Source organism: Bombus vancouverensis, chromosome 3, assembly GCF_051014615.1.
Source record: "Bombus vancouverensis nearcticus chromosome 3, iyBomVanc1_principal, whole genome shotgun sequence".
Classification (NCBI taxonomy): domain Eukaryota; kingdom Metazoa; phylum Arthropoda; class Insecta; order Hymenoptera; family Apidae; genus Bombus; species Bombus vancouverensis.
In genome coordinates this window covers 19,856,616-19,884,503 of record NC_134913.1, presented here as the reverse complement: position 1 = coordinate 19,884,503, position 27,888 = coordinate 19,856,616, and the positions used below count along the sequence as shown (strand labels likewise).

The 27,888-nt window shown below is 40.4% G+C and overlaps 2 protein-coding genes across 8 annotated transcripts in view; one reads left to right on the top strand and one right to left on the bottom strand.

The window, feature by feature from the left end:
• Positions 1–17: 17 nt before the first annotated feature.
• GAPcenA (GTPase activating protein and centrosome-associated) lies at positions 18–9,554 on the bottom strand. 5 transcript variants are annotated; one of them, XM_076617372.1, is made up of 17 exons: positions 9,451–9,554; positions 8,224–8,405; positions 7,947–8,121; positions 7,675–7,873; positions 7,415–7,598; positions 6,975–7,340; positions 6,613–6,888; positions 6,371–6,539; positions 6,053–6,294; positions 5,802–5,990; positions 5,566–5,691; positions 5,308–5,493; positions 5,062–5,236; positions 2,662–2,852; positions 2,519–2,578; positions 2,259–2,450; positions 18–2,185 (listed from the first exon to the last, which is right to left on the bottom strand). In XM_076617372.1, exons 2-17 carry the CDS (start codon positions 8,395–8,397, stop codon positions 1,952–1,954), a joined length of 3,138 nt encoding a protein of 1,045 aa, XP_076473487.1. In that variant the 5' UTR covers positions 8,398–8,405; positions 9,451–9,554; the 3' UTR covers positions 18–1,951. The 5 variants fall into 5 exon arrangements, with proteins under 5 accessions (XP_076473487.1, XP_076473486.1, XP_033184381.1 ...); XM_076617371.1 differs by having other exon boundaries at positions 9,215–9,527; XM_033328490.2 differs by having other exon boundaries at positions 9,254–9,527.
• An 812-nt stretch (positions 9,555–10,366) lies between these two features.
• Positions 10,367–27,888, top strand: part of LOC143302490 (early estrogen-induced gene 1 protein) — a 54,952-nt gene continuing 37,430 nt past the window's right edge. Inside the window, exons 1-2 of one of the 3 annotated variants that reach the window (XM_076617373.1) lie at positions 10,367–10,571; positions 16,335–17,037. In XM_076617373.1, coding sequence (XP_076473488.1) covers positions 16,892–17,037 — 146 coding nt within the window. In that variant the 5' untranslated portion in view covers positions 10,367–10,571; positions 16,335–16,891. Of the gene's footprint in view, positions 10,572–12,471; positions 12,604–16,334; positions 17,038–27,888 lie in introns of those variants that run through there. The other 2 variants (XM_076617375.1, XM_076617374.1) reach the window with 2 other exon arrangements.

The following is a 27,888-nucleotide window of genomic DNA, read 5'->3' as shown; positions in this document are numbered from 1 at the left end:
AGGACACTTAAGAAATAGACAGATGATATCTTTCTTTATTTCAGTAAAAGTGGAATGACATTACAAGGTGTACAGTGATACATGTGTAGTAACCTAAAATCTTTACATGACTTGTTAGTAATTTATCTTTATATATATTGTTTTTTAGTATTTACAGAAAGTACATCTTTTGTTTCATACATCAGATGTAGGATTATTGTTAGCTATTGTACGAATTTCTAAAGTGATCATAATCTTCGCTTCGAACGTGTATATGATACGTAGTAAATGTTACGTTAACAATAATGCAGTTAAATTATCGTCAACTGGGAAAAAAAGCAAAACAAAAATAATCATTACCAATCTCTTCTATAAACTGTACGATGCAAGATAACGGCACGATATTTAATTTAGTTCTTGGTATTCTAAATTGATAACTCACAGTACAAGAAGTACAAAATAAATTAATCAGTAATTCCATTAAATGAATGGCACTAATTAATACACACACATACACACATTCACACAAAGCTAGATTTACAAACTAAAATATCTTTTTAAACATTCTTGAATATTTACTCGGTCTTATTGTTCACGTAACAGAAATGTTTATTACACATTTGGTTAAATTCTAACTTCAAGTAGTGCCTTGACATAATTTATGGCCTTAGATCTAATTTATGTAGATTCTGTCAAAGCAAGAGACAAATGATAATTAATATACGTTTAAGCATCACACGCCCGTACATGTCGTTTACTGATTGCGAATTAATCAAATTTTCAAAAAAAAAAAGGGAAAAAAATGAAAAAAAAAGAAAAAAAGGAGATTAAGGTAAACGGAAAAAATATTTTGCATTGTAAAAGACTATATCTAGTCTTATATTAAGTTATTTTGTTCAGCTGCCAATGTACCTGCAAAACGTTGCAGTATTATTTAACGTGATTATTAATAGCATCAGCAGACAATAAATTGCATATAAAAATTAAACAATGTGAAATGTTTCTCTTTCATGTAATTTACGTTACTCGTTACAATTTAAAATTAGTTGTAAGACGCATACATTAATAAGTGTCATACATATTCTTTAATCAATAGCCTTATATATATACCGATTAAAATAAAAGTTTAATAAAAAAAACGCACATGTATTTATGATTTTGGAATGTCATTATAATAAATCCGTACAGAAAGTAAATGAAAATTACAGAAACATTATTTGCTTTACATGATCCAATTTACTAAATGTGGAATCTCTGATTTCCGCAGTCTGTTACGTCTGTTAGTTGCCTGAGAGAGAGAGAGAGAGAGAGAGAGAGAGAGAGAGATCGATAGATAGAGAGAGAGAGAGAGCTATTTATATACAGTAAAGTCTATAATAGTATTTCTATTTTCCACGTCTTAGACTAGTTTCATACAAAACGTAGTGAACTTATCGCTAACATCTATTGTAATCTTTTTTTGCATCTCCATATGTGCCCTATCACTTAATCAATTGTTTAATATAGGACTTCCAATTTCGTGTGAAGTTCCTTATTAATACATAAAAACCGGATTTCAAATAAAATTAATAATTCACAAACCAAGTTTAGGTAAAAATCAATATACTGAAACGATTAACAAATGTAAACAAGTAATATCAAGATTAATATCAGAGTTGCAGGATAAAGCTGACATCGCTAAAAGCACGCGATTAATAGTGCACGCGAGGAACCTGACGTAAAATATACCGAATGTATATTATAAACAGGTCAAGTAGAATACTACATGTAATCATGGACGTACATTGTGTATTCGAATTTATATTTCAAATAGGTCTTTTCTCGTAATATACGAATTCTTCCAACACTTCGCCTGGTTAAAGTAACTTCGTTTGAATAGATGTGTATAATATATTATAATTAGGTTTATTTTTCTACTTCAAAATAGCGTCCCTCGTTATATTTATGCACTTTAACTCGAATACTTACTGAATCACACAACTTCTTTAAGATTATCACGAGTCTCGCGATTACGGGAATGTATCAAATGATGCATTTCACCTCCGGGTGCGCTATCTCGTCTAAGATCTTTCATTAATGACGGAGCTATTACTTCTCTTTTATTCGCCGCTTCTTTTATACTCGACAGTGTCTTACTAAGCCATGGCCAGCTGTTTCTCGCTGCTTGAAGTTCAGAAGCAGTCGCATGCAATTGATGTGTTAAATCCTACAAAGGAAATTAATCTTACAAATGTAATTCTAGATAATATCGAGAATTAGTAAATAACATGCTTATTTACCTGGTTTCTACATTCAGCTTCAACATGGGCTAGCTTTGTTTGAGCTAACTCCAATTCTAATTCTCGTACTCTCTCCTGCACTCTGTGCAACATAGGATCTATTCGGTTTTCTAAAGGGTGTGCAATATCTGCTAATATATTGGACGAATCCATTATACAACTTTTACACTTTTCACATTTCGAAACCTTCGTCTAAAGGGTAAAATCATTTATAAATTGTCGTACAAGAATTCCATGAGAATTAAATGTTTTTTACTTACTCGCAATTCACTAAGTGTTGTCTTTGCAGCATTATAGTCATCTTCCAAACGTTGACAAATCTAAAATAAATATTTCATTTATGATACAGTACAATAAATTCAATAGTTTCATATGATAAATGTGATTATTTACATATACGTACCTGTTTGTATTCAGCAATAATAATATTGCTTCGCCTACTTTCCGCATCTGCTCTTGCTACTTCTCGTTGTAGCATTTCCTTGACTTGAACCAATTCGGCTTCTAATCTTTGTTTTTCCTCCTCATTTCTCGCTACTGTGCCCCGTAACTGTTCTACTTCATTGCTATATTCATCCGCATTCTCTTGCGCTTCTACGCCATAAGAAAAACTTACACGTTAGCGTTTGAAGCAAGTCTATATACGTACATTTGTATGTTTCTGATATTTTATATAATAAATATTTATATTAAATTTATAGTTCTATAGTAGGATAAAAATATTACAGTATTTGTAATCGTGATTATGTAAGAAGCTTACAAATAAAATCTTACTCTCTATCAATGTCTTTATAGTATGGCTCATGATTCCGACAGTGAAACATTGGAAACGAATGACTTTAACGTAATTGGCCGACATACGATATCTTGAAAAAGCAGATACCACCACATATATTCTCTATGCAGAACATACCATGGCCAATTTTAAACTGCTGGCACAGCTGTTAAACTTATTAAATATGTTTGTTGCCTGCTATAGCTCATAAATATACAGATAATGCCTCTGATAGAATTTAACGCGTTCAAGGTATAAAAAATCGCGAACAAATATAAATTTAAAGCATTTAATATATAATAGTTTTAGGATGCCCTGTACATACTCGTTATTACTGTACCTAAATAAGATGATTTGTGCGCGATAGCATATTTATCATTTTAGATAATGAATTTCAATTTATCAAGCCTTGTAAGCCTTAACAACTTTGTATACAAATTCTTGCTAAAATTCCATTAGTATTACATTAGAGATGCACTAACTTGCAAACAATTTAATAATAATATACCTAAAGTATAATTTATTTGATTCTCTAATGAGCAATTGGTAAAATAAAAGCTATAAGCTTTCATATAACAAATATAAAACATTGCATAAAACAATTGCGATTAAAACAAAAAATGAAACTTTTTCATAAAGTGTGAGGAACAGGGTATACACAGGTAAGTTGACAAAATTAAAAACGCTATTCTAAATGGACGATTTATTTCTAACAAGAAAAAATAAATAATTTTTTTTTTATAAAAATTGATATACAAGACAGTATACAAAGCAGTATGGCTGGATAAGCGCGAAAAATCGTTATTATAAACAACACAAAATTATAAAAATTTACAAATATTACAACATAAATAATTCAATAAAAAAATGAGTATAATTTTTGGACAATGCTTTTTTATAACAGCTGATTTGCGCTTCGTTAGTTTGTACAAAAGAATATCAACTTTAAGCATAAGAGAATCAATCAAAACAGAAAATGTATCGATCTTGCAAAGAGTATATTGCTATAACATAGTAGCTGTGATATTTCAGCCAGTCTATCGAATCTGAAAAAATTCTGTCCAAAATTTACAACTGTAATCTCTTATTACTATTTCGTCTTTGAGAAAGAAATTGAAGGGACCTCTTTGGAATTGACATAAAATTGTCTCACGGGAAATATACATGGCAATAAGAAAAAAATAAGAAAAGTATTTCATGATTTGTCAACTGGTTGAAATCTCATGTTTGTGCATAACTGTTACTGAACTAATATTTTATCAACATATGTACACAGCTTGTGGTTAGCTTGTTACGAAGATTGACAATACATTCGAAAAATTATACAAGATTAAATGGAATACCAAACAGGAATAAAAGAATCTGTTTATGAGTAGAAGAAATATTTCTTCAAAACAATAAATTTCATTAAATTTTTATCGAATATCTACTACATAATTCTTGATATACCAAACTGTATTAAGAATTTTATTCCACAAGTTCGTATTATGCAATAAAATGTTTTCCAACAACGTAGATCATATTGTAAATATCAAATATTTTTTACAACTATTCACTGAAGTGTCTTTACAAGACTATGTAGGTGGACATAATTTATGCTTTGGTATATAAGCATGAAATTATGTCATGCAAATGTAAAATATATTTATTTCATAAAAAAAAAACTAGATTGGAATTAGGTCATATTATAAGTTGCCAATTTTCTTCGAAATTAGTACTAGATAAAACAGAGGTATATTATTTTGATTTTCATTCATATTCTATGTATACTTTCATCGAAGTCAATGAAAAGAGTAGGTATCTAAATGTCGAAATACGTATTTACATTTCAATTCTAAAATATGGCAACAAAGACGAACGTGTAAAGCTTCAGCACAACAAAGTTAAATTTATGATCGCTCGACCATTTTTTTCATCTCTATGCAGACTATACATGCATATAAAAGAGTATTGTAGTTTGTATTACTTTCAGATGTACTAAAAATTATACATGTATTTGCGTGATTCAAACATAAAATATGAAATTACCTTTCAGTGTCATAAATTCCGCTTCATACTTCTTTAATTTCTTTAAGGTAACTGAGCAGGCTAACTTCATGACATAGCGCGATATTTCTTCGTTTCGACAACGTTTAGGTAAATGCACCCGAAAATATTTTAATATACTCTCAAAATCTAATTGAAGTAGTTCCTTTTTGCACAACTATAGAAACATACATTTTTATAAATGATATATTCTGTAAAACGTGTTGCGAGTTAAAGACGGTTACCTACCATTAATAATGCGAGAGCAACCTGGAATAATGTATCAAGTCCTTGTAAAAGGAATACGTCCAGAATATGGAAAACAAGATAAAGTGGAAATCTGGCTGTAAAAAGAGTTAAAAACCATTGTGCAGCGAACATATGTGTTTCTACACCACGATCGCAAAAATGTTTATAAAGTTCTGGCAGCTGGTCCTAAAAGTACAATAATAATTGTAAGTAATAAATATTGTAATTGTCCGTAATTAATTAAAATATATTACGAACCTCTATTAATCTATTAAGCTGATAAAATCTCATATGAAGGTTGTCAAATCTATCCTTGTACAAATCTCTTAGACCATAGTCATACATTAACTTCACCAGAACACAAAAAGCTTGTTCCTCCGGCATCTATAAGAAATACCTAATGTTTCTCTTGTCATTGCACACCCTAATAAATTACTATCAAAAATGCAGATATGCCTCTTACAAATGCCAACCATTGGATGCCAATTACTTACGTGAAGGAGTAAACTAGCAACTAAAAAGCTAAGTCCTTGGCAATATCCAACTTCTTCATCGTACACTGCATACGCTTTACTTATTCTGTACAAAGAATCTTGTCCCAAACCACCTGTTTCTTTGAAAAAGTCATGGGCAGGAAATGTTCTATTAATATCTCTTAAAATAACACTCTCGCAACTGCTTTCCTATAGATGTAAAACAATATAACTATTATATACGTTTTCTGTCACATACTATTTTCATTTACCTTAGTAATTAAAGTCCTGTATCTATCCATCATTTCTTGTGAATTATCGCAATTACTTAAACGTTGCCATACTTCTCCGCGTAGTGCTTCAGGAATACCTTGCTTTGTAAGTTTTATAAGAAGTTTTGGACGTTGTTCATTAACTTGCCAACTGTCTAGTACTTCTGCCCAACTAGCTAGTTCGTCTGCAGAACAATCTTTTGATACTTCACCTGTGCCACTTAACATCGGTTCATCTCCATCTGTCAATGTAGAAATATAATCAATATACTTTTTATCCTTCTCATTAAATAAAATAATTAAATATCTTATTTTAACCTGAGTCTATTTCCTCCTTGGGTGTAAGCGTGTCAATGCTAGTTAAAGAAGGAGATCGAATCAGTGATGCTAAATTAAGGGCGAGATTTAATCTGTTTCTATCCAGCTCTCCTGAAGTTTCTATACTTTGTACTTCATAGTGAACTTCCGTACCATCTCCGGATATTATCTATATAATGATAAATACGCATGAAATTTGTGACATTAGAATGAATAAAGAACTAATATTTTGGATGCCTTACTTCTTTTGAGTTAAGGTAAAATTGTTGTACAAGATTTCGTTTATTAAAATACCAAAATCTTTCATTTTGTGGAAATACTTTAACTAATGTCTCTATTATAAACCTGACGGGTTCTCGGATACCACGTATTACTAAATCAACTGCAACTGTCATATAAATTTTTCCTTCTCTTGGGGTTTCAATATTGAGAGTTTCTAAAGCTGGATCTGCAGGGTCCCAGTGCCCACATATGTTGTAACATTGTTTATCTTGAACTAGTGGACCAGCATTAACTTGCTACAAACAATATCATTTTTATTATTATTGTAAGACCAGAAGCATTATTAATTATAAATATCTGGCTTTTAAATAGTGAATGTTACCATTTCAAGCAGGCGCATATCACTATGTTTAACATTGCGTCCAGGACTAACAAGGACTCCAAAGCACCTCTCAACTTCAAGAGTAATTCCTCCTTCTTTGCTAGAAACTTGCTGAATACTTAAACACACTTGTTTAGCTACGTTATTTCGAAGTTTAAAACAATTTCTATCCTTAGGAACTATACTGAAACCTCCTTTTCCATCCTCTTCTTTTATTTCCATTGTTACTTCAAAAATAAATACACGAGAATTAGTTTTTTCACTTCCAATGTTAAACCCATTGAAATCACTTCCTGTTAGAGAGCTAGTCATCGAACGTGGTATTCTGTGGAAGGCTTTAGAAAAGCAAGCAGAAACTTGTCCTACCTATGACGAATTGCATGGATAATGTATTTTGATTAAAACTTGATATTATCGTACAAAAAAAACATTGAACATACTGCTTCTGGTATATCGCACCGGAAAACATGACACTGATAAATGGCAGATTCCAATGTATCCCCATGTGACCATGTAAAAGCAAAACATGCTGCGCATGGACCAACACTTTCACCACGCGCATAAAATAGGATTCGTTGTACTTCATAATGTGCAATTGGTTGTTGAGTAGCAGCATCATATAAACTATCATACAAACATAATGATACATGATGTACGATGAAAAAAACATTTTATTACTATTTCTAATAGTTGTACATACACAACAGAACCTTGAGAACTACTTGGTACAGAAACAGATACTTTAATTCCCAAATTAAGGGATTGTTCTGCATTTAATATGTTCATATTGCGCTGTATTTCACATTCTGATTTAGGCGCGTTTATCGTTGCCGATCCCAGGTAAGTCACCCCATTAAAAATAGTACATTCTTGTTGAACATTAGCGAGGGAATTTATTTCTAAATATAAAAAATGATATCTCATACTCTGCAGAATACCTTTTATGGTTGATAGAGAAATAATAATTTGTACCTTCATCAATATAATCTTCTGGTTTCATAATATCCTGTTTCTCAGATGCAACCATACAAGAACTTACATCATAAAATTTACTTTGTCCCACTTTTTTAGATTTTGGTTGATTTTGTTGCGCACTGCTCACAATTTTATAATCATTGCTTTCCATTTTTGAATCTTCTGTCAATACCTATGGATTTTTATCAGTGACTCAGATAATTATTGATATGCAGTTAAAAAGATAATGTACGTTAAGAATTGATATTTCTAAATAATATAGGTATGTCCAAACCTCACGAAGATTATTTTGAAGATCTTCAAAATTGCCGTTATTGGCAATTTTCAACATTGGTAATTCACTGATTAATGTTTGTTGATGTTTGCCATTACCTCTGTCATTTACAAATTCATATTCATCACTTGTTGCCACTGATTCCATTGATTTAACACTCATGCTATCCTCCATAACTATGTCTATAACATAGCATATAATATTACTGTGTTATAATAATGTAATGTATAACATATATGTATATATATACGATCAAATATTCTTTAATTTGATATTTTTGTGTAAAGATTACATGTAGATATGTGAATACATATATATGTACACACACACGCGCACACACGCACGTACGCACACGCGCGCACACACACACACACACACACATCTTGGAATATACATTCCAATATATAACAATAGATACATAAGGAAGAAGAAAAAATAAAACACAGTAATATATGAGTTGAATTAATATTAACAACTACACACAACTGCATGATAAATTTAAAGATAAAACTAACTGCATGTATTCACTATACATAGAAGATGCACATTGTTCGTATTCTATTTAGAGAATGTCGTGAAATCAAAAAACAGATATGTTTCCCACAAATGATTGCACTCTACTCACTATATTTCTCGAATGTAATTTAATTTTTATTTTTAATAAGCAGAGAGTACCATTTGAGTAATAAATTCGGGAATGGGAATCCGGGACGGAAGAATTTCACTTGTGACAGAATTTCCTAACAATCGAGCGTCAACCTCATAATTTATCAATACGATTCATTCGAATACGAAGAAAATAATTCAGTGGATCGAGATTGATAAGCAAAACAAGCTTCGCGCGTACAAAGTTCGACACGGCATCGTTAAAAGCACACTAACTCGAATTCATAATGTCGATTTGGTTTGTCAAGTATTTCGGATCATCTGAATTGCATTCTTAAGCGAACTTATTGTGCCTCGGTTCTCGGTGTCGTACGGTTTTAGTTACCCGCTTCTATTTACACCCCCAGCAAAGAACAGGGATTACCCTCTTGGTGAATCCAAAATTTGAAGAGACACCGGTGCCTCTTCCTACGTTGTTGTTGATTAAAATCACGGACACACCCCGTTTCCACGATCCACGCATCGATCTACCCACGTTCCAACGATTTTTCCAAGTTATCGGTGAACATTTACATGATTTCGATCACGTCAGAAATAATTTCGTTTGACAGAAAAGACAACCTTGGTGTCGGCCATTCGAGCACTAAGGTGCCGGAAGTCTGCTTTGTTACAACGAATTGCGAGCGAACCACCTCCAAGCGCGCAACAACTTTGAACTAACTTTAGTTACCGTCTCGCCTATACTTGTTAAGATTCTTTTTCTTAATCACATCCGTAGGTTTTTCTATTATGTAATTATGGAAGAAGAATATATATATATACTAGTTTGTGCTGGAAAAATATTCAGAGATAATACCATTTGAACGGCAAATGTGGAGTTTTTTATCCGATATTACTATCTTACCTATTTGCACATTAGAATAAAATAATAATGATAATACGGCGATAGCGAACGTTTATTTCAAACATTATACGTTCGATGATCTATTTATCGTCTATTTTCTTATATTCAATTAGAGCATTTTTTAAATTACTAACTTCAAGCACCTATAACTTAGTTACGTGAATAAATTCACATGCTGTCATAATATCTGTATACAAAATTTAATAATACATATAATTGCATTCAAATATTTATTATACTATGTGACATGGTGCAACATTCTACTATGTAAATGACATAGAATCATCAGTTTACATTTAAAGTATTTTAAAAGCGACCGACTTGACGATAATACTTTTTAAATAATATTAATTCGTATAATGTCGTTTAATACTTGAATTTGGAAAACGTATCGACTTTCTTTCTAAACGTCTGTTTCTATTGGTTAAAATATTGCCCGTTATTTCGGAAGTTATTCGATGCTAGCGACAGAATAGTGGAACGGTTTGTCAGAAATTCTTCTGGTCGTTTTGGCAGTGACCAATCAGGAAATGCGTTTCGCTCACCGCGTGGTAATCTCGAGGCCAATAGAATTTCCGCTCGAATATAACTGCAAAGAGTCGACGACAGGTGGAGTTGCAACGTTAGTGAACAAGCTGATATCGAGACGCGTCAGTTCACAGAGGACCTCCGTTCCGTCGGATGTGAGGAAACTTTTTTGTCCGTAAATTTGTCAAGTTCTCGCATCGAGACTTTGTAATTTCGTGGTTTCCCGAAGGAATGATTTTGTAATCATGAAAAGTGTAAGACTGTGCGAGGTTGGCTAACATCGATAAAAGCGAGAACGAGCCGACGACGAGTGAGTACAATTCAAAGTTGATGACTCTCTTTTTTGCTTCTTTTTTGGAACGGGCGTCGCATATCATTGATAATTTCGCGGTCCGTTACGATTTTACTGGCGTCGGGATGTTTTCTTTTTCCGTGCTACGTTACAGTTTGACAGATACACGAGATAAAGCCCGTGCACTCGTTGGAAAGTTATCGGCGAGATGAAAGGAGAGGTTATAAAGTCAAGACGGAAATTGTTCTGCACCTGCCATCATGAGACGATTACTGTGAACCATCGAATCGCGTTGTCTTTCGTATCGTTTCTTGTCACGATGCGCTTCATCTTTTCAACTTGTGCCTCGAAATTGGCGTACCCTTAAAAAAATTGTTGTCACAATACGGTAGATCGCCTGGCGTTGTTTGCATTTGCTCTGAAAAAAATCGAGCTACGTACAGTGTGCCGACGTTATATTTGATGTATCACGGATAAAATCGTTTGACAGGTGGTAGAATAACGTATCGTTGTGTGTTATCCATCAGAAAATTCCGAAAATATATACCCGTTGATTTGTCACGGGAATAGACGATATATCGCTTGTTTATTGTCGCGTAATTTTATCCGTAGAGAAGCTCGATGTCTGTTCGCAAATATCACTGCGAATGTGTACACGTCGCTTCTATCCGTTCCTCGTTCTAGACACAGAAACGAACGAAAATAATACGAAATCAGATTCGTACGGTGTACACGGTTATCGTTTGTTTCGCGCTTTTTCCTCCCCGCATACTCATTAGTAGGTTATTCGTGGCAGAGCATATTCGTCTAGCGTTCTTCTCGATCGTGTATGCACCTTTGTGTGTATAAACGGTGTGTAGTAGTAGTGACACGTGACAGCCAGTTTGTTTAAACAAAACGCATCGGTGGAAACGGGCGCATCCGTGTCATTAACGCGGCGCACGAAAAATAAAACAGGTAGGTGAGATAACGTCGAGAGATAGATTTCGAGACGCACGATTCCTAAATTTTATCTTTTTCCGTCGCTTTTTATATAATATATAATATATACATATTGGCGGTTGCGTGTGATTATGAAATTAAACGATTCGTTCGTAATTCGCGATCTTCTAATTAGGACTCTGTTGCATTATTATAATTGCCAAATATACATTGCCCAGAGGGTTCTGTTAGTTCGGTCAAGTATTTGTAGGCGCGTGGGTTCGTTTAATTCGATTCGAACGAATGCGCTTCTTGTCCCGGGATCGAGCTTCGTCTATACGGTTCTATAGGGTGGTCCATCTGTAACGAAACTGTTACGTTTTTCTTTTTCCGGTATATTTTTACAGTACGTATAAAGTTACTACGCGAATTTGATAATACTTTTTTCCTCGACAGGCGATAAGTAAAACTGGGAGTGAAGTTTATTATTTTTCTATATCAGTTAGACCCAAGTTAGGAGGAAATTATTACGAGTAATTTGATAAAATGAACGTAGGTAATGATTTTTTGTAATTATCAAAAAATAATGTAGGATCTAAGAAAACGTTAATTGCTCCTTGTTGCTGTTATCGATGATGCATCGATCGATTTCAAGTTGCTCTTTATCTTTGATCGGTCACGATGATCTATTTATGATCGATCGAAGGATTTCGTCATTTGCAGTGCTTACGTGGAAACTTATTTATTGTAGAGACGATAACAATAAGACACGAACAATCAAAGAAAGGAACAAATCCGAAGGTCTGAAGCAGTTTCTAAAAAACTGCCTCTTATCTTATCGTTCTAAATTAAAACCACGCCTCCTTCCTCCGAGTATAAATATTCTAATATCGTTCGCGCCAAGTAGTATAAATTTTTCCTCCGCATTTTGTGCCTTCAGCCTTGCTCCAGACTGTTATCGTTTCGTTGCAACTTCAGTTTTATTTCAGTGGATCGCGTTAAATTCGCTTTTTGCTCTTCGTTAACGAGCAACGAGTTCGCGTGTAAAGTTTTATTCGCTCGTGGACGTCGTTGTTGCCCTCGAATCAAAACTACTTAGACGAACGTCGTTCAATGATCTTGCACGCGCGTAAGTTCTCATAGGACAGATCAAAAGACAAACTTCATTCATTCATCGTTCATTTCTCAACGCATTTCTCAACACGTTATATTTTCGCGCGATTAATTAGAGACGTTACTAGATTCTCTTTCGCCAACGTGTATACGTCCGGTTCAAGAAACTTATCGTTTCAAACTATGTCTCCAACTAAGATTTTTTAAGCCAAAGTTAGTTTTTACTTAACTTTACACCGCGTTCGATTTCACGCTATCTACACAGCATAATGACACGTGTATGCGATAGTATTGTTGGTGCAAACGATATAGCGAAAAATGACTTTTTGTACTACAAGTCGGATCGCGAGATTCTCTCATTCGATCCTCGATTGGTGTAACGAACCGAATCAAAATTGACAAGAATATTTAAATATATGCTTTATTTGAAGGAAAGATGGGACACGCAAAGAAGCAGGGGATTGCTAAAGGAAAAAAAGATCATCGTACGAAAGAAATTGACGAAACGCGTGACGGGTCAACTCGTCTTCATCGGTTAAACGTCTGATCGATTTCGTAGCTCTGCTACGTCTGTCTCGCCAACTATACACCGCGAGTTCGGTGTGAATGGTCGGACGTGATTGACGAAAGAGTCATCGAGGACCGTTAATACGTAATTCGTAGTACTAGGCGGAGAGCTCCGGTGGTCGTGTCGAGTGCTGCGGTCACCTACTTCGCAACTTGAAACCCAACACCAGGAAGAGTGTGCTCGTTTTCGCTTGCTCGCGTTCCCAGCCGCAATTAGCGTTTTCAAAACAATCGACGTTGCGCCGACGGCGACAGGTCTCGCGACCACTGGTCGCTCGATCCTGCTATAGGTCTTCAAGTCGCGTGAACGTGCCTATTGGAAATGTCGATAAAGGTTCAGTGACATTCGTTGGCGAACGTTCACCCGCTAACGCTTGCTACACTCTGTTATTTGTTCACTGGCGCTTTTAGTTCCTGGAACTTTGCTCTTTTGCTCGTACAACGCGAATGTTTGTCGTCTATGGTCGTTTGATAAATATCCTTAGATTATGTTTCATAGAAAAATAGGATATCGAAGCGTGGATCTAGAGTACGAATAACGTCGAGATTATATAGGCCGAAGAATATCATCAAAGTACTATATATTATCAGCCAACAGGATGTAAATAATTCGTACAAAAGGTAGTAGGATTGAGGTGATAGGTCGTGACAGTGATAGGAAGAAATACTTGAGTATATTTAACAATATATATGTCGGAGAAGCGTCAGCAATAGGGTTGTGGGCGTTTGCTAGATCTTCATTGGAATTGGCCATCGCTGTGTTATAACGACGGTACGGCCTGGTAATACGAGTATGGATACTACCGATTCGACGATCAACCTCGGTGGTTGGGCACTGGCGATACTAGCGACGTTGGTCTTAGGTTCCATAACGAATCCACGGTCAACGGGAGGATAGATATACTTGCTCACACAATACTCACAGATCGTAACGAATTTTCGTCCCGATGATGCCACCGAGGAAAACTATGATGGGGTGTGCCTAAAGACACGAGGTCATCGAATTCGTCGAGCATAGGCCTCGTTCCGAAAGTAAGGGAAATTGACGTCGCTGTCAATTGGTCAATTTGGGACAAAGACTGCCCGTCCGTTTGAAAAATCTTAATTACCGAAGAAACCCAAGTTTTATAGCGGGTCCTCGGGCTAACTAAACTTGTGCTGTGTAAGTGCCTCAATATCTGGTATTCATTGTCCGAAGGAACCGTTGGAATGTTTTACTGCCAGGTACCTCTATGGGTATTTCTTTTAACGAGGGTCATACTATCGCTCCATACCTTTGTTAGATGAAGAGCTCGTCCCATTGACCGCGGCTACGTTCGGCGGCTAATGGTCGCCTTGAGCCCAAGTTTATCACAAATCGCAAACAAGTAGAATTGGGTAGAACGACGACAAATTGTTTAATTACAACTGTAAACTTTAATTACAATTTTACGGATTTTCCCAAGGTTCCAGAGGGAAGGCTCCGGTGTCCTTCCATCTCCGACATTTATGTCGGGGACAAAAGGACATCGGGGCTTCCCTTTTGAAATGTTGGGAAAACCCCCAATACCCTAGTCCAGACTTTTACTATAGCTACACTTAAGTAATAAAACTAAGAAATAGTTGTAATGTTCTAATCTGATTTTACGACGATGTGCTTGGGCTCAAACTGACATAACGGGTCACTGAACGTAGCCACGGTCAAGGGAAGGACGTGTACCTGACACAGGTATGGAATAATTATATAGCTCTCCTTAAAAATAAAGAGAGGTGGGAAGAAGAATATATAAGGGCAGTTCCACTTGGACTGCATGTCAGTTCATGCAGAAACTTTTACTTGTAAGTTTTACGTTGTACGTTTACTTGTGTTGTGTTATACGTGTATCTCATCGCATTCGTCATCCCGTTGACTGTGGATTTTTTTTATCGAACCTGAATTCGTTGTCATCAACATCGCGACCATCCGATCGCCGCTGTTACTTATAGCTTCTTGTAGCGACCACATTTGTGCCGATAAACGTTAGTTACATCCGCGATGGAAAGGTTCATCGAACGCCCGAAAATTCCAACCTGACTCCGACATATTTATTACGATATACTCTATACGTACACTTTGCGTAGAACTCGCGATTATTATTAGCGGTTCGCGATTCGCGATCACAAGTTCGACTTCTGGTCGATGCGTTTTGATGCGCGGTACAAGTTCGGGCGATGATTGTTTAAGATGCCGAGGAACTCTGATCGATTATTGCGAACTATTGGACTCGGACCGACGTGTAACGACTCTGACTGACTGTAACGACTGAGTTTTCGTCACGATGATGCTACAGAGGAAAACTATGATGCGGTCTAAGGATGCGAGATCATCGGATTCGTAGAGGAAAGCCTTAGTTCGGAAAGTGAAGGAAATGGACGTCGTTGTTAATTGGCTAATTTTGTGTGTGTGGTTGGAAAAGGATACTAACTGTCCTTGAGAGAAAGTTGATAGCGGGAAGCATCGTGCGTTAAGAAAACAGATTTCTCGTATCTTTCCGTAGTAGGTGATAGATTTAGGGTCTGTTGAGGGAAAGACTATTTGTCCCTTTGGAAAATCTTAGCTAAACATATCCTAAGATTTATAGCGGATCTTTAGGCTAGCTGAAAATATTCTGTGAGGATGTATCGATATCTGGCAATCGTGTTATCCGAAGAACAGAGTCTTTGTGTAGCGAACCATAGGACAGAAACCGTTGGAAAGTTTATTGTCGAGTACCGCTACAGGATCAAACACGCGGCCTAATCGCGATACTTAACGAACCGTGTAATTCGCTGTTTAAAATAGACACGTACAAAATATTCGGTGTAAAAATATTCGTTGTTGTTTGCTTTAAGCGGAACAGATTGGCTCTATAAATTCAAAAATAATGCCTGAAATTAGAATGGACACGAGCTAGGCGCGAGCATCTATCTGGAAAAAATTGCACAAGCAGACCCAGAGACCTATGTAGCAACGTCTCTGATCGCTTTTTTTTTTATAGTTGTGCAATGAAAGGTTCCAGATGCCCGTGGCCCTGGGATTACCGCGGGCATTATCGTTCAAAGCTCGAGTATTAATGTCACACGCACGCGCGCGCGTCGCGTATGTAATAGATACGCGAAACCCGGTCACGATTCTTCGCAGCTTTTATTATAGAAAGACACTGAATTTCGTTTAATTTGCAGTCTCGACGAGGATGGCGAGCACGAATAATTGCCGTTTGTGAGTGTCGGCGCCGAGAGAGAGGATCGCGGAAGGCCACGTTCGTGTTGGTACGAGAGAAGAGCAGCGATGTCGGTGAAGCTTCGAACGAGATCCGCCCAGCCGGCTTCAAGTGTTCAGCTTCGTCCCTCGGGATCGACCAGCCTGTAAAAAAGTTGGATGATCGTTGTTCGACAAAGAGGATCAAAAAGAAACGGAGGGCCGTGGTACTGCCTTTTCGTAGCGGAGTAGAAAACGCGAAGAGATATTTTGGTAAATAGTATCTTAGGTAATTGGTGAAACGGTATCACGGCGCGAGACTCGACTAGTCGCTATCGGCGATAAAACCACGTTAAATGGTCGCATTTGGCGCACAATTTCTACTTTTCTCGCGCGTGCCGTGTACCGTGTTCGTTGTTTGCTCGTGAAAATCATCGACGATTTCCGAGTAAGAAGCTGGAGAATCGCGAACGTTCTCCGGTCGAATTTAACCACGATTAAGCGACTCGTGGTGAAAGTGAAGTGTCTCGGTCTCGGTGACATGGCCTTCATGATGAAGAAGAAGAAGTACAAATTCTCGGTGGAGGTGAACCTGGAGGAGCTGACCGCGGTGCCATTCGTGAACGCAGTGCTGTTCGCTAAGCTCAGACTTCTCGACGGTGGATCTTTCGTCGATCATTCGACCAGGTAAGCGATCACCAAAATTTTCCTTCGTTCTCTCGTTTCTACGTTCGCGATCGTTTCTCGCGAGTACGAAGAATCCTCTTGGTATTCGCGCGAGATGCTACTGTCGCGTTAGGAGGAGAAGTTTCGCGACGATGATCACGATCGATTCGTTTCGATCCGCCAACACGTTCCAGCGACCCAGTGTCGTAGTTGGAAGTACGAACGGCGATCGTGTCTAGTCCAACGGGCGGCGAATTTTTTAATTCGCGATACAATAACGATCGCGTGTCTGTGCAGCCGTACAGCTCGTTAAAATTACTTTTTCAACCAAGTCCGGAGAGTAATTACTCCGTAGGAGGCGGTTGTTTCGTGCGAGAACGAAAGTTGTTCCAAAGCGTTTCGTCCGATCTTCGCTTAATCTTTTTTTGAAAGCTCGTTTACGTGCTCAACGACCACAGGCATAATTCGGTTCTCGAGAAAAAAGAACTACTTTTGCCGCATGTTCTTTTCTCTCATTTTTCCATACGGTAACTTCGTTATATCAGAGAGCGTAGACGGTTGAAATTTAACGAGCGAACAAACAATTATCGCGAAATAACCGGTGTGCCGGTTGAACGAACGTTCGCTACTGTGCACCGTTGAACAACGCGTTTTACGACGCGTCGAACGACACGCTTACGTTTGCCGCGAAGAAGCTCGCGTACGTCTATTGGATTATTTAGTTTCCGTACTTGAAAGGACAGCTACGAAAGCGTGACGGAAACTCGTTTAAACCGTATCGGCCGTGAATGAAACGCGTGCCGTGGACGCGGATTAGTAGCTCTCTTGAACGAAGCGTGGATCATCCGAAACTCGGTAACAAGGTTCCGCGCGTGTTGCGATTCTTTTTTATTCTTAATTACCAAGTAACGTTGACACTTTATCGAGCAAACGTGGAATACGAAGAAGCTGACCCAGCGCCGCAAAGTCTCCATATACCTTGGCATTTCGCCATTTTACCAACTTGGATATGATTAACGAGCTCTAACGTAGAACGTATAATACGTACTTTGCTTCGTTAATGATAGGGGGGGATACGTACGTACGCGGTAAGGGGTTTTAGCGAGTATCGAACGAGCGATTTTCTGGATCCGCCTCGATTCGCTACTTCCTAGCAAGGCGAAAAATAGTACGGTGTTTACGATGTAGTCGCTTTTAAATAGCTGACAGTTGCGTGTGTCGACCATACATTTCGCCCACGCCCGCCAACTCTAAATTCGTCCTGGAATTTCTCTAGCGTTCTCGGAACTCGCCCGGGATTTCCGAATCGACTAATCAAATTTCTCCGACGATCGTCACCGCGATAGACCTTGAACGAGCGAAAAATTCGATGGTGCTCTCCCAAGGAGAAAGAAACCTTTTGCAGTTTATCCACAGCTGGCTTTTCTTTTCTTCCCGTTCGATGAACGTGCCTTGACTGCCCCGAGTACCTACGCGCTTTGCGTTCTACTTTTGCTTCGCAGAAACCAGAATTTCAGGGGAATCTTTTACCATTTCGTTTGCACGATCTCTCGAAATCTTTCGCGTTATTCCGATGCATCAGCTACTTCCATCGAAACGTACATCGAACGTAATAAATTTCGTAGCAGCGTAGGATGGATCGCGATCGATCGACTTCGAAGAAGCTCGTAGAAGCGTCGATAAATTTTCGTGGAAGAACCGTACCCGTAGCTAGCTACGCGTTGGCATCTGATCAGGTGTTACAAAGCAACAGTTGGCTGATAGCGGTAGCGCTACTCCACGATTGTTTTCCTCGCGCCTGTCTAACAATAGATCGTTTTCTAACGTGGAACGTTAGTTCGGGTAATTCGATTATTAACCAAGACGAAGAGAAGAGAGAGAGAGAAGAATCGTCCGCTGGTTGAATCTATCTCGCTCGATATTTTTTAATTTAGTAAAAAACCCAAACTCAGGGCGAAAACTGAACAGAATCGCCAGAGCGACGTAACGCGTACTTACGCGCAACTGGCAACCCGAAGGAACGTTCAAACGCGACGTTAACGTTTCCTCCGGGCCGTGTCGCGACGGTATATCGATATCTTCGCTTCGCAGACACGATTCGATCGTGTTCTACCTTCCGTCCATTGTCGGTCGATATCCAGCTGCGATATTTCACCGAGCTCGGAGTGCACGGTATTTACATCGAGCGCGCGTTATGCACGACATCGTGTATTCTCTTGGGAATAGAACGTTCCCGCACGTGTGCAAGATGCACGCGACATAAATTCCAGCGGCCGTACCGGTTCGTAAACCATATTTCGTCGGTAGCCGCGGTCTGCCGGACGCGGACGCGCGTCTCGTTTAAACCAGCGCGGACGTTTCACGGCAAAGGATCGATTTTTCCCTTCTTCTCTCTCTTCTCTTTATGCGTATCTGGTTTATTTAGCTTGCGTAAAACATCCTGTCGTCGTACGATGTACAACGTAATACGTAGACGCGCTAGTAAATTTGTTAGCGGATCGTTTCGAAACGAACAAGTTGAAACGAAGGGAATTCCTTATTACCCTCGACGACGTGCTTACCGCGACTTTTGGCGCTTGGTTCCAGAGACGCGTAGCAACTTGCTTGAATCTTTAAACGAGAAAAGTAAATCACAGATGAACGTGTTTTGCTCTGCGAACCGTTCGCTCCTAAACGCCGAGAGGCGCATAGGACGATTAGGTTTTCCATAGCGGAGAGACAACGTTCGAGGGAATCAAGACTGTACGAAGAAGAAATTAGCACAGTCTGCGGAGAAGAATACGTCAAAAACTCCTGTTCCGGATTATCTATAATCCCTCGACACAGGGTTGAATCAACGCGAATCGTCGTTTCGCGGCTATGAAATCAGCGATGAAAATGAGTCACGTACGGAGTATATTGTTCACCGTTGCAACTTTTCAGACCGTCTGTCTTCCCCTTCGTCCCTCGCTCGTGACGCCTTTGAAAATACCGGAAGCTGGCTGGATCGGTGCCAGAACGGTCTCTACATCTCTGGCGAACGACCCGATCGTTTTATTATTTCGCGATCGGTGTTCGTTCGCATAGCTTTCCCATTTTTTCGCCATATAAACCTACCGCAGCTTGGGCAATTTTTCGCGAAACGAGCCAACTTTGGCATTTTCCGTGGCGACGCGACTCGACTCCAGTCGATGTCGCAACGATCAACGATTAATTAAACCAGCACGTTTTTGGTCTTTTTTCCGATTGACAAGTTTAATCGCGGCAATCGGCGATAGCTGGGCACGTAATTAACCGCTTGCTCGCCGCTAGTCCCAGAAGCGTGCGACCTCGAGGTGATCTCGATCGATTCGCTCGACTTTCCACCGAGTTTTCCCGAAAGAACCAGAGAAGGGAAGGAAAGGAGGGGGATCTCGGAACGTTCTCGCGAGAACGCGTCGCGCTGCCGATGTTTCTGTGATAGGATTATCTGGGAAAACAGAAGCAACGGTATTGCGGAAAAGCAGCGTTTCCGGCGATCCCTCGTCGATCGATCGGGTCTAAGCGACGAACGTAAACTGATCATCACGCCTTAACGAAATTGCTGAATATCAACGAGATACATCGCGTGTCTTCCCTCCTAGCCTTTTTGGTTCCCTCGATGGAAATTCCTCGTGAAAATCCTGTTACCTCGATATCTCAATATCTGGAAGATCTGCAGCTTATTCGCAATGGATGCTATTCCGCACGGTTGATAACGAGATCTTGATCTAATTGTATACAAGTTTCTTGTCGATTCTTTGATCTCTCTACGAAAAATGATGCAAAGTAGGCTAGGGAATCCGTGTTTTTCAGCACTCTCTAGCGTTCGTGAAAAGACAGCGTATCCGCGAAGAAGTCATTACAGGAGAAACACTGTTCCTTTGGATCTATGTCAGTGAGAACGATTTAAGTTTCTAAGAGATTTCTCTCCGCGTTCCTGCCGTGTGTAACCCTCTCGATTTCAGCCGGTGACGAATCCTTGGCTACCGTCCATGTTGTTACATCTCGCGAACTAACGAAAATTAGCGGCGGGAACACTTTCGATCGTCGATTTTACGCTATCTTGCAAGACGAATCTCTCGAATATCCGAATCGTTCGTTTCCAACGACGCTGTCGCTTCAAGAACAACATCTCGCGCTTATAGTTCCTAAACACATTTTCAAACGTTATAAATTTTCCAAAATTTCGGCTTGGACCAGGGTTTCGACGATTTCGTTTTCCAGTTTCGTTTTCCAGTAAAGGAAACTCGAACTGGCCGATGCGAGCGTACGAGATAGCGTAATCGCCGAATCGAGGGGAACAGCGTTACAACGAACGACTGGCAAGGCCGATACGATTCATCGTCGGAGGGAGCGGTGCGCGCAATCAGATCGAGATAAGCGATTTCGATTTAACGTCAGAGACGGTCGGCTGGTTTCTCGGCAACAAGGTCTACCTTGAACCATGACCTTCCTCGGAATCGGCCGCCGAGCACCGAATAAAAGTCTGGAAATAGTGCGTCCACGACGATCGGGCAACGAGATTGACGGCGAAAACACGATGGAAAGCGGAAGACGGCACGAATTTCCCGGTTTCGAATGCGTCGATACGCGAAAGTCCTATTCACTTTAAAATTTAGCAAAATATCCGCTTTAAGAGATCGAAAGCGCCTCGAAACGTCTCGCATACGATATCGTAGAGTTTTTCTCGCTAATTTCTCGACGGTACCGATCGATGGTCGGTCGATGAAGCGACTGGATAAATAACGAGACTCGAAAGCCGCGCGAAAGAAAAGCGACAGTGGGAAACGTCGAAAGAGAAACGCGATTCTCTCGCCACCGATAGCGTTAGAAAGTACGGCGATTCGTTCTCGTCCTGATTCGCGAGGCGCGAAAATTGAAAGAGAAAAGTTTGGTCGGTCGATGGATGGGTGAGGAGGAAAGGAATCGGGGAACGTGCGAACCAGTAGTTGATCGTGTCGAGGAGAGGCACGGAGCAAGGGAGGTGGAAAGAGACGGAGATGAAACGAGCGGAGGTAGTTGACTAGAAGAGAGAAGGAGAAGATACACGAGGGCACGACGATAATGGACAATGTCCTGTCGTCCGGTGTGTCCCGGGCATGGAAACGAGTGACCATCGTTGGAGGACCTGACACCGCCTCAATGTGTCGTGATGAGGAAACACCCGATTACAACGCTCCGACCGAGGCACGGAATATTTCTGCGTGTATCCACGGGAACGATTATGTCGATACTCGTCGCGCCATTGGCTCGTATAACCATGCACATATTTGCCGAGAAGGGGGTAGAGCAGCACGAGCCATAGGGTCGCAGATATCGAGGGATTCAACGTGTCACGAGAAGCTTACCCTGATTTTTATCGACTCGAGGGGTCACGTTATAGAAGTGTCTTCGAAAGTGTTCCGCCGCTTTAATCGCTCTCACGTACTAACTGTTCGCAAACGCCGATCACCGTTTATATTTAGGATCGTCGTATCCGATCGACGACTCGCGAGGGTTGAAATTCGAAAAGACTTCGCAAGCGGTTGCTTCCTGTTAAGAGTCTTCCGGTTACGATACATCTTTTCGTCGACCATGAAAATCTAAACGGAAGATGTCGTGCAACGAAACGAAACTTTCCAAGTTTGTCTCGCCTCCTGGCTGTCGAATACGAATACCTGCGTTTGATGTATCTCGGTTCGACGACGAACTTGCGCGAATAGCTGTTAAAGCTGCGCACGGCGTAACACCAGTAAAACCAGTTTGAAAGTCAGGCAAAAATTACAGCGACTCTTGGTCGAAACTCTGGTCAGGATGGGCCAGCTCTTGGAACGCTCGCGTTCTTGCTCGCGACATAAATTTCGAATACGAGGCGCGTGCATCCGACAACGCGGCATCAAGCGGAAAAACCAGCCGGCGGCCAGCTATTATTTCGTATTTCCTGGATCGTCGGACGCACTCTTTCGCGATGCGTGTTATCGCGCGGTCGTTAGTCGAAATACGTATAACCAAAATCTGTATCGAATTACGTAACCGGAAAGGTAAAGTGCCTGGCGCATATTCATACGTCGAAGCGTAAAATCGATTATTATGCGGCTACTACGCGTCCAGTATAAAACGCAGAAGAATCAACCAACGTGTCGTGTTGCTCGGGTGACCGGCTGTTTAAAAAAAAAAGAAAAAAAGAAAAAAAAAGAAAAATAGCCACTGTATGACAAGCAGGTCGGTGAAATTTTGTGCATCTGCACGCTTAGCGTGCTGGCTGGAATGGCACGCGAATCTATTTCAGTGCCACGAATGGAAGTGGAATCTGCATCGTTGAAATTCGTAACGGTGAAATCGAGATTAATCTATAATATTATGCGAAAAAGGTGCTGCCGACTTTTTCACCTTTAAACGCCGGCGTAATTTTCGCCTTAATTTACATCGCAACAACCGCTTTCCTTCCTTTCTTCCGATATTTGCTAACTTGTAGCTCCGTTGTGAACAGGCGCGTGATCGTCGTATCCGCGTTTCGATCATTTCAACTTGTTATTATTATCGACAAATTCCATCTCTTTGTCGAGCACGTAGTTACTTTCTGAAATATTACTGGAATTGTCACGATGGTTCCGTTCATCCTGGAATTATCTAATACGTCGTGACACGATCGTGGCCGAGGAACTAATCGTAACGATCGTAACACTCAACGGCGGTAACTATCGGTGACACTGTCCTCAGGAAATCACGTGCCTCTTGTACGGATTGAGCGTCACAACCAGAAGAGGAGCTGTTTCGCGTGGGTGGTCCGTTCGATCGTTTGAAATTCCGCGATGCTCGCGTCTGCGCCAACGACCGTCCACCAGCCGCTTTCCTATCTTTCCCCCTTCTCCTTTCTCTGCTGTCTTCCTCTTCATTCACCTTTTCCACGGAGGCTCCTCTCGTTTCGGCAAGAGGGAAAAAAGAGGTGTGGGTGGGACACGTTAGCCTACATTTCGCGTTACTTCACCGAACTAGAAGAATGACGCGAGATCCGAAACGGTCGGGAACTTTGTATTCGGTGGCCGAGTTGGCAGGAGATTTCATCGAGGTGGACCTCGATCGATCCGGTCGCCCTGAAGAACGACTCCGAGCCAGAGAGAAGAACCGTTGTCCCAAACCGGCTTCACTCTTTTTTGCATCGTTTTTCCTGGTCTCGCGTGACGCGTTACGCACGCTTCCAGCTCGGGCACGCGAGGCAGACGACTAGTATCACGTCCGTGAATTTTCCCATCGCGACGAGAAAGTCCGCGAAATGGTCGGGAGAATGGACGTGGATAATCGTAGGTAACGAGGAAATTCCAGTTACTTCGAAAAATGGAAAAAAGCTAATTGGACACTCGGTCGTTTCGCTCGTACGAAAATATTCAACGTCCTCGAAATACATAGGTACGCGAAACTGGATTTTTCTCGAGTTTTCATCTTCTTCGTTTCTCTTCCTTTTTCTTTTTCTTTGTTTATTCGACCGTTCGCGGAGAGACGCGATCGCGAGGAGGCGCGTCGTAAATTCCCGATACGATTAGACAATCGACGCCACGAACTCATCGATCCTCTATTTCGATTAGGATAATAGAGGTGGTTTTAACGAGTAGAGTGCCTGATCAACAGTTCAAAGATATTACATGTTTCCAACAACTTTGCAGAAAAGATAGTTACGCTGATGCGTAAGGTATAAGTTAAGTAGATGACTGATCGAAGGGTGGAAACCCGGTAAAGAGATGTTGATTGTTCTAAAGATGACGAATCGGTGAAAACTCTTGCTCGGTGGTGATCGACCATTCGTCGCCTGCGAGTGAAATCCCGGGAAACATGGGAAACCTACCTTACCCCTATTTTTACCCGATGGAGCAATAACCGTAAGGAACCTTTAGACTCGAAGAGGTTTTATGCCAACTAAATGCCTTAACGGTAAATCGAAAAGGTTCGTTTTATGACAGTTCCTTAGGATTATTGCGGCCCGCTTAATTCTATGTGCACAGCTAGTGGTCGCCTCGACCGTAGAGTCACCGGACGTAACGTTCTTCTTCCTTTTTCCATAGGAGAGAATCTTTTGTTTCAGAAAATTGAACACTCGTTGAACATCTCGTCGTTTAAAATGCACTTCTTCTGCGAGTATTTCTCACAGAATTATTCTGAGACGTTTATCTCTTGCCACTATAACAATTAACGTACACGTTGGACACGCGTCGGCTTTTTCGATTTTTCGCTTTCGTCCGGTTCGTCTGTCGGGAACGAAGTGCTTCGAGGCAGAACTTGTTACCCCACATTTTCCCCTCTTCGACTTTCTTTTTCTTCGCGTTTCCTCTTCACCGTGTCCTTCTCCCATTTTCCCTCGCAGGCCTGATGATTTCCCTTTCTCGTTCTTCTTTCTGGAGCTTTGTGCCGGGTCGTTCTGCGTAATTCGCGGCCCTGGAAATTCGTCGTCTTCTTATCGGGGGAAGTTGGCAGCGTCGTTCCTTCCATTCTCGGAACTTGTCACATCCGGCTTGAAATAACGCCCGCACCTAGGAAGCACGTTTTATTCGCTTTTAAAAGTCGTAGGCCGTAACACGAAAGTAGATCCGACGCGTTCCCTTTCTGTTCAGTTATTCCGTTGCTCCGAGCTGCATCGGTTTAACCGGCGATCTAACGAATCGTGATTTGTTAAATCCGATGTTTCTTTCAAAATGAAAGATCGATGCTTCGAAATGTATAAGCTGGAGAAGCGTAGGACAGTAGATAAAGTTATTGATAGTTTGAAATAAAGGTCACGAAGAGCGTATCATCAGCCACCTTCTTACGATTTTCCATGCTCGTCTCGAGCCAAGAAAATGTACGTAAGGGCCATCTCGGAAATTTATCTTGTCTTGTTCGATTGATCGAACGTATTTTGTTTGGCGAGCAGACTCTAAATAGGGTACTGAATCTCACGATAACTTCTAAAGAGCGGGAAACACTAAGGAATTGCTGAAATCCTTACAAAATCGGATTATAAAATTTGCAAACCACATTCGTGACACGATCAGTGATTGATTAACTTCTGTAAGTATCGGAATTTATTTTTCAAATTGTTCCGATGTCGCCCTGTTTTGTGCAAGTAAAGGATATAAAAGGGAAGAATATAAAAGACTGATGGCGCCGAAATTTTAAGATTTTTCTAGAAAGAAGTAATTAAAAGGCAGAAGAAAAATACAGTACACGGCTGACCACTCATCTTCCTAAGAATCTTGGCGAAAACATGTAGACTTCGACGATCGAGTAAAAAGGATTGTACGTTCTCGCAGCCGCAACCAACCGCTCAACGCGATTCGATGTTCTTCCTTTTTCTACAAGAAATCAAAATCGATGCTAACGAAAGGTATTTTGCTCTGCTTATTAATCGCGAGTAAAGCGTACGATTACGAGCGTATCTTTTTGATAAAATAATCAGCTTATTTTTATTCGGGCTGATTAAACGAGCCTCGATTACTCTCCTCTATCTCCTGGACTATGTATCAACTCGCGATCGCTACCTTCCTTCAATTTCTTTACGAAACACGATTAATACATGGGACGAGAAATCAGGTTGCGCGCTCGCAAAAGCGTTTTACCTTTGATAATTTTTGTCGTTGGAGAGAGCGGCTCGCCTGTTGTGCAATTTTCCTTGCTAATGCCTCGGCAGCTCGAAAAATCGGAGCGCAAACGAGCGTGTGAATCGAGATACGTGGCTCTTCTCGGTGGTTGAAGCACGGCTTCCTGAAAACGTTCCTCCTGTTTTGAATATTCATTAGATACACATATCGGTACGCGTCTCAAACCGAGCAGCAAATGTACCGTCTAATTTCTTAATTGAATTTAATTCGCTGCGTTAAGCGATACGATTATAACGACCAATTGTCTTTTCGTTTATCCGCGTCTGCTTTTACGATATAACGAGAGAAATAAATTCTGTTTCGTTGATTTCAACGTGATAATCGAGTAAATCGGAGCTCGTATTTCCGAGTCAGAGATTTCCATTTTAAATAGATAGCACGACGATTTATTTGAAATAACCGCAACGTTATAGGTCGGCTCGTGTTTATTCAAGTCTGAATGAACTCGTTTCGCGAATACTTCGCTTCCTTTATCTCAGAGCCCACCCTTCGTTTGCACTCGTGCGTGCTTCAAGCTCGAGCTTCGTCGGTGCTCACGAGCAAAGCTCGCGATCCGACACCGTCAAACGAAGCCTTTCTCTCCCCTTACAAATTTTACAAATCCTCTCCTCTCTCTTCCCCCTCCCCCCCCCCAGTCATATACCGACTCTTCCGTTCAGGTTCGCGTTATTTTCTGGTCCCGTTCACGGTATTTTCATTAACGGTACTTTCACCCTTTTGCAGAGTTTCCCTGTTTCTCAATTTTTCTCTGCTGGAATTTTCCCGGTGTTTCCACCTTTCCGTCCATCTCTCGTGTCCTCATTTCCTCTCGCATTTCCAAAATTGCTTCAGTCAACGAACCACGCCAAAGCCCACGCGTAGATTTCGACTAGGCAGAGGAAGGTAGCCACGCCAGGAACGAGAAGCCAGGGTCGCTCGACAAAGTGCAATGCCAAATAATTGCAGGGTCGGAGGGATTTTCAGTGTCGATCGTTCGACCTTGACCGAACCTCCGTTCGTCTCTGTTACCGAATACTCGCGGCTGTGCTCAGCGTTTGCGCGGCCGCGCAACTCATCCTCGACAGACTGAAATTCCCGTGGAAATGAATTTTCGCCTCCTGTCGCTATCGGCCCATCCTATCGTTCTAAACCCAAGGAGCTTATTCTCCGAGAGACTACTACGACGGAATAAATCGCGCTAGAACGGTAAAGAGGATATTCGCCAGGGAAGGGAGAACAGTAACGCAGCGGGGTTTCGGCCGTCGATTGTTCTCCACGCGATACA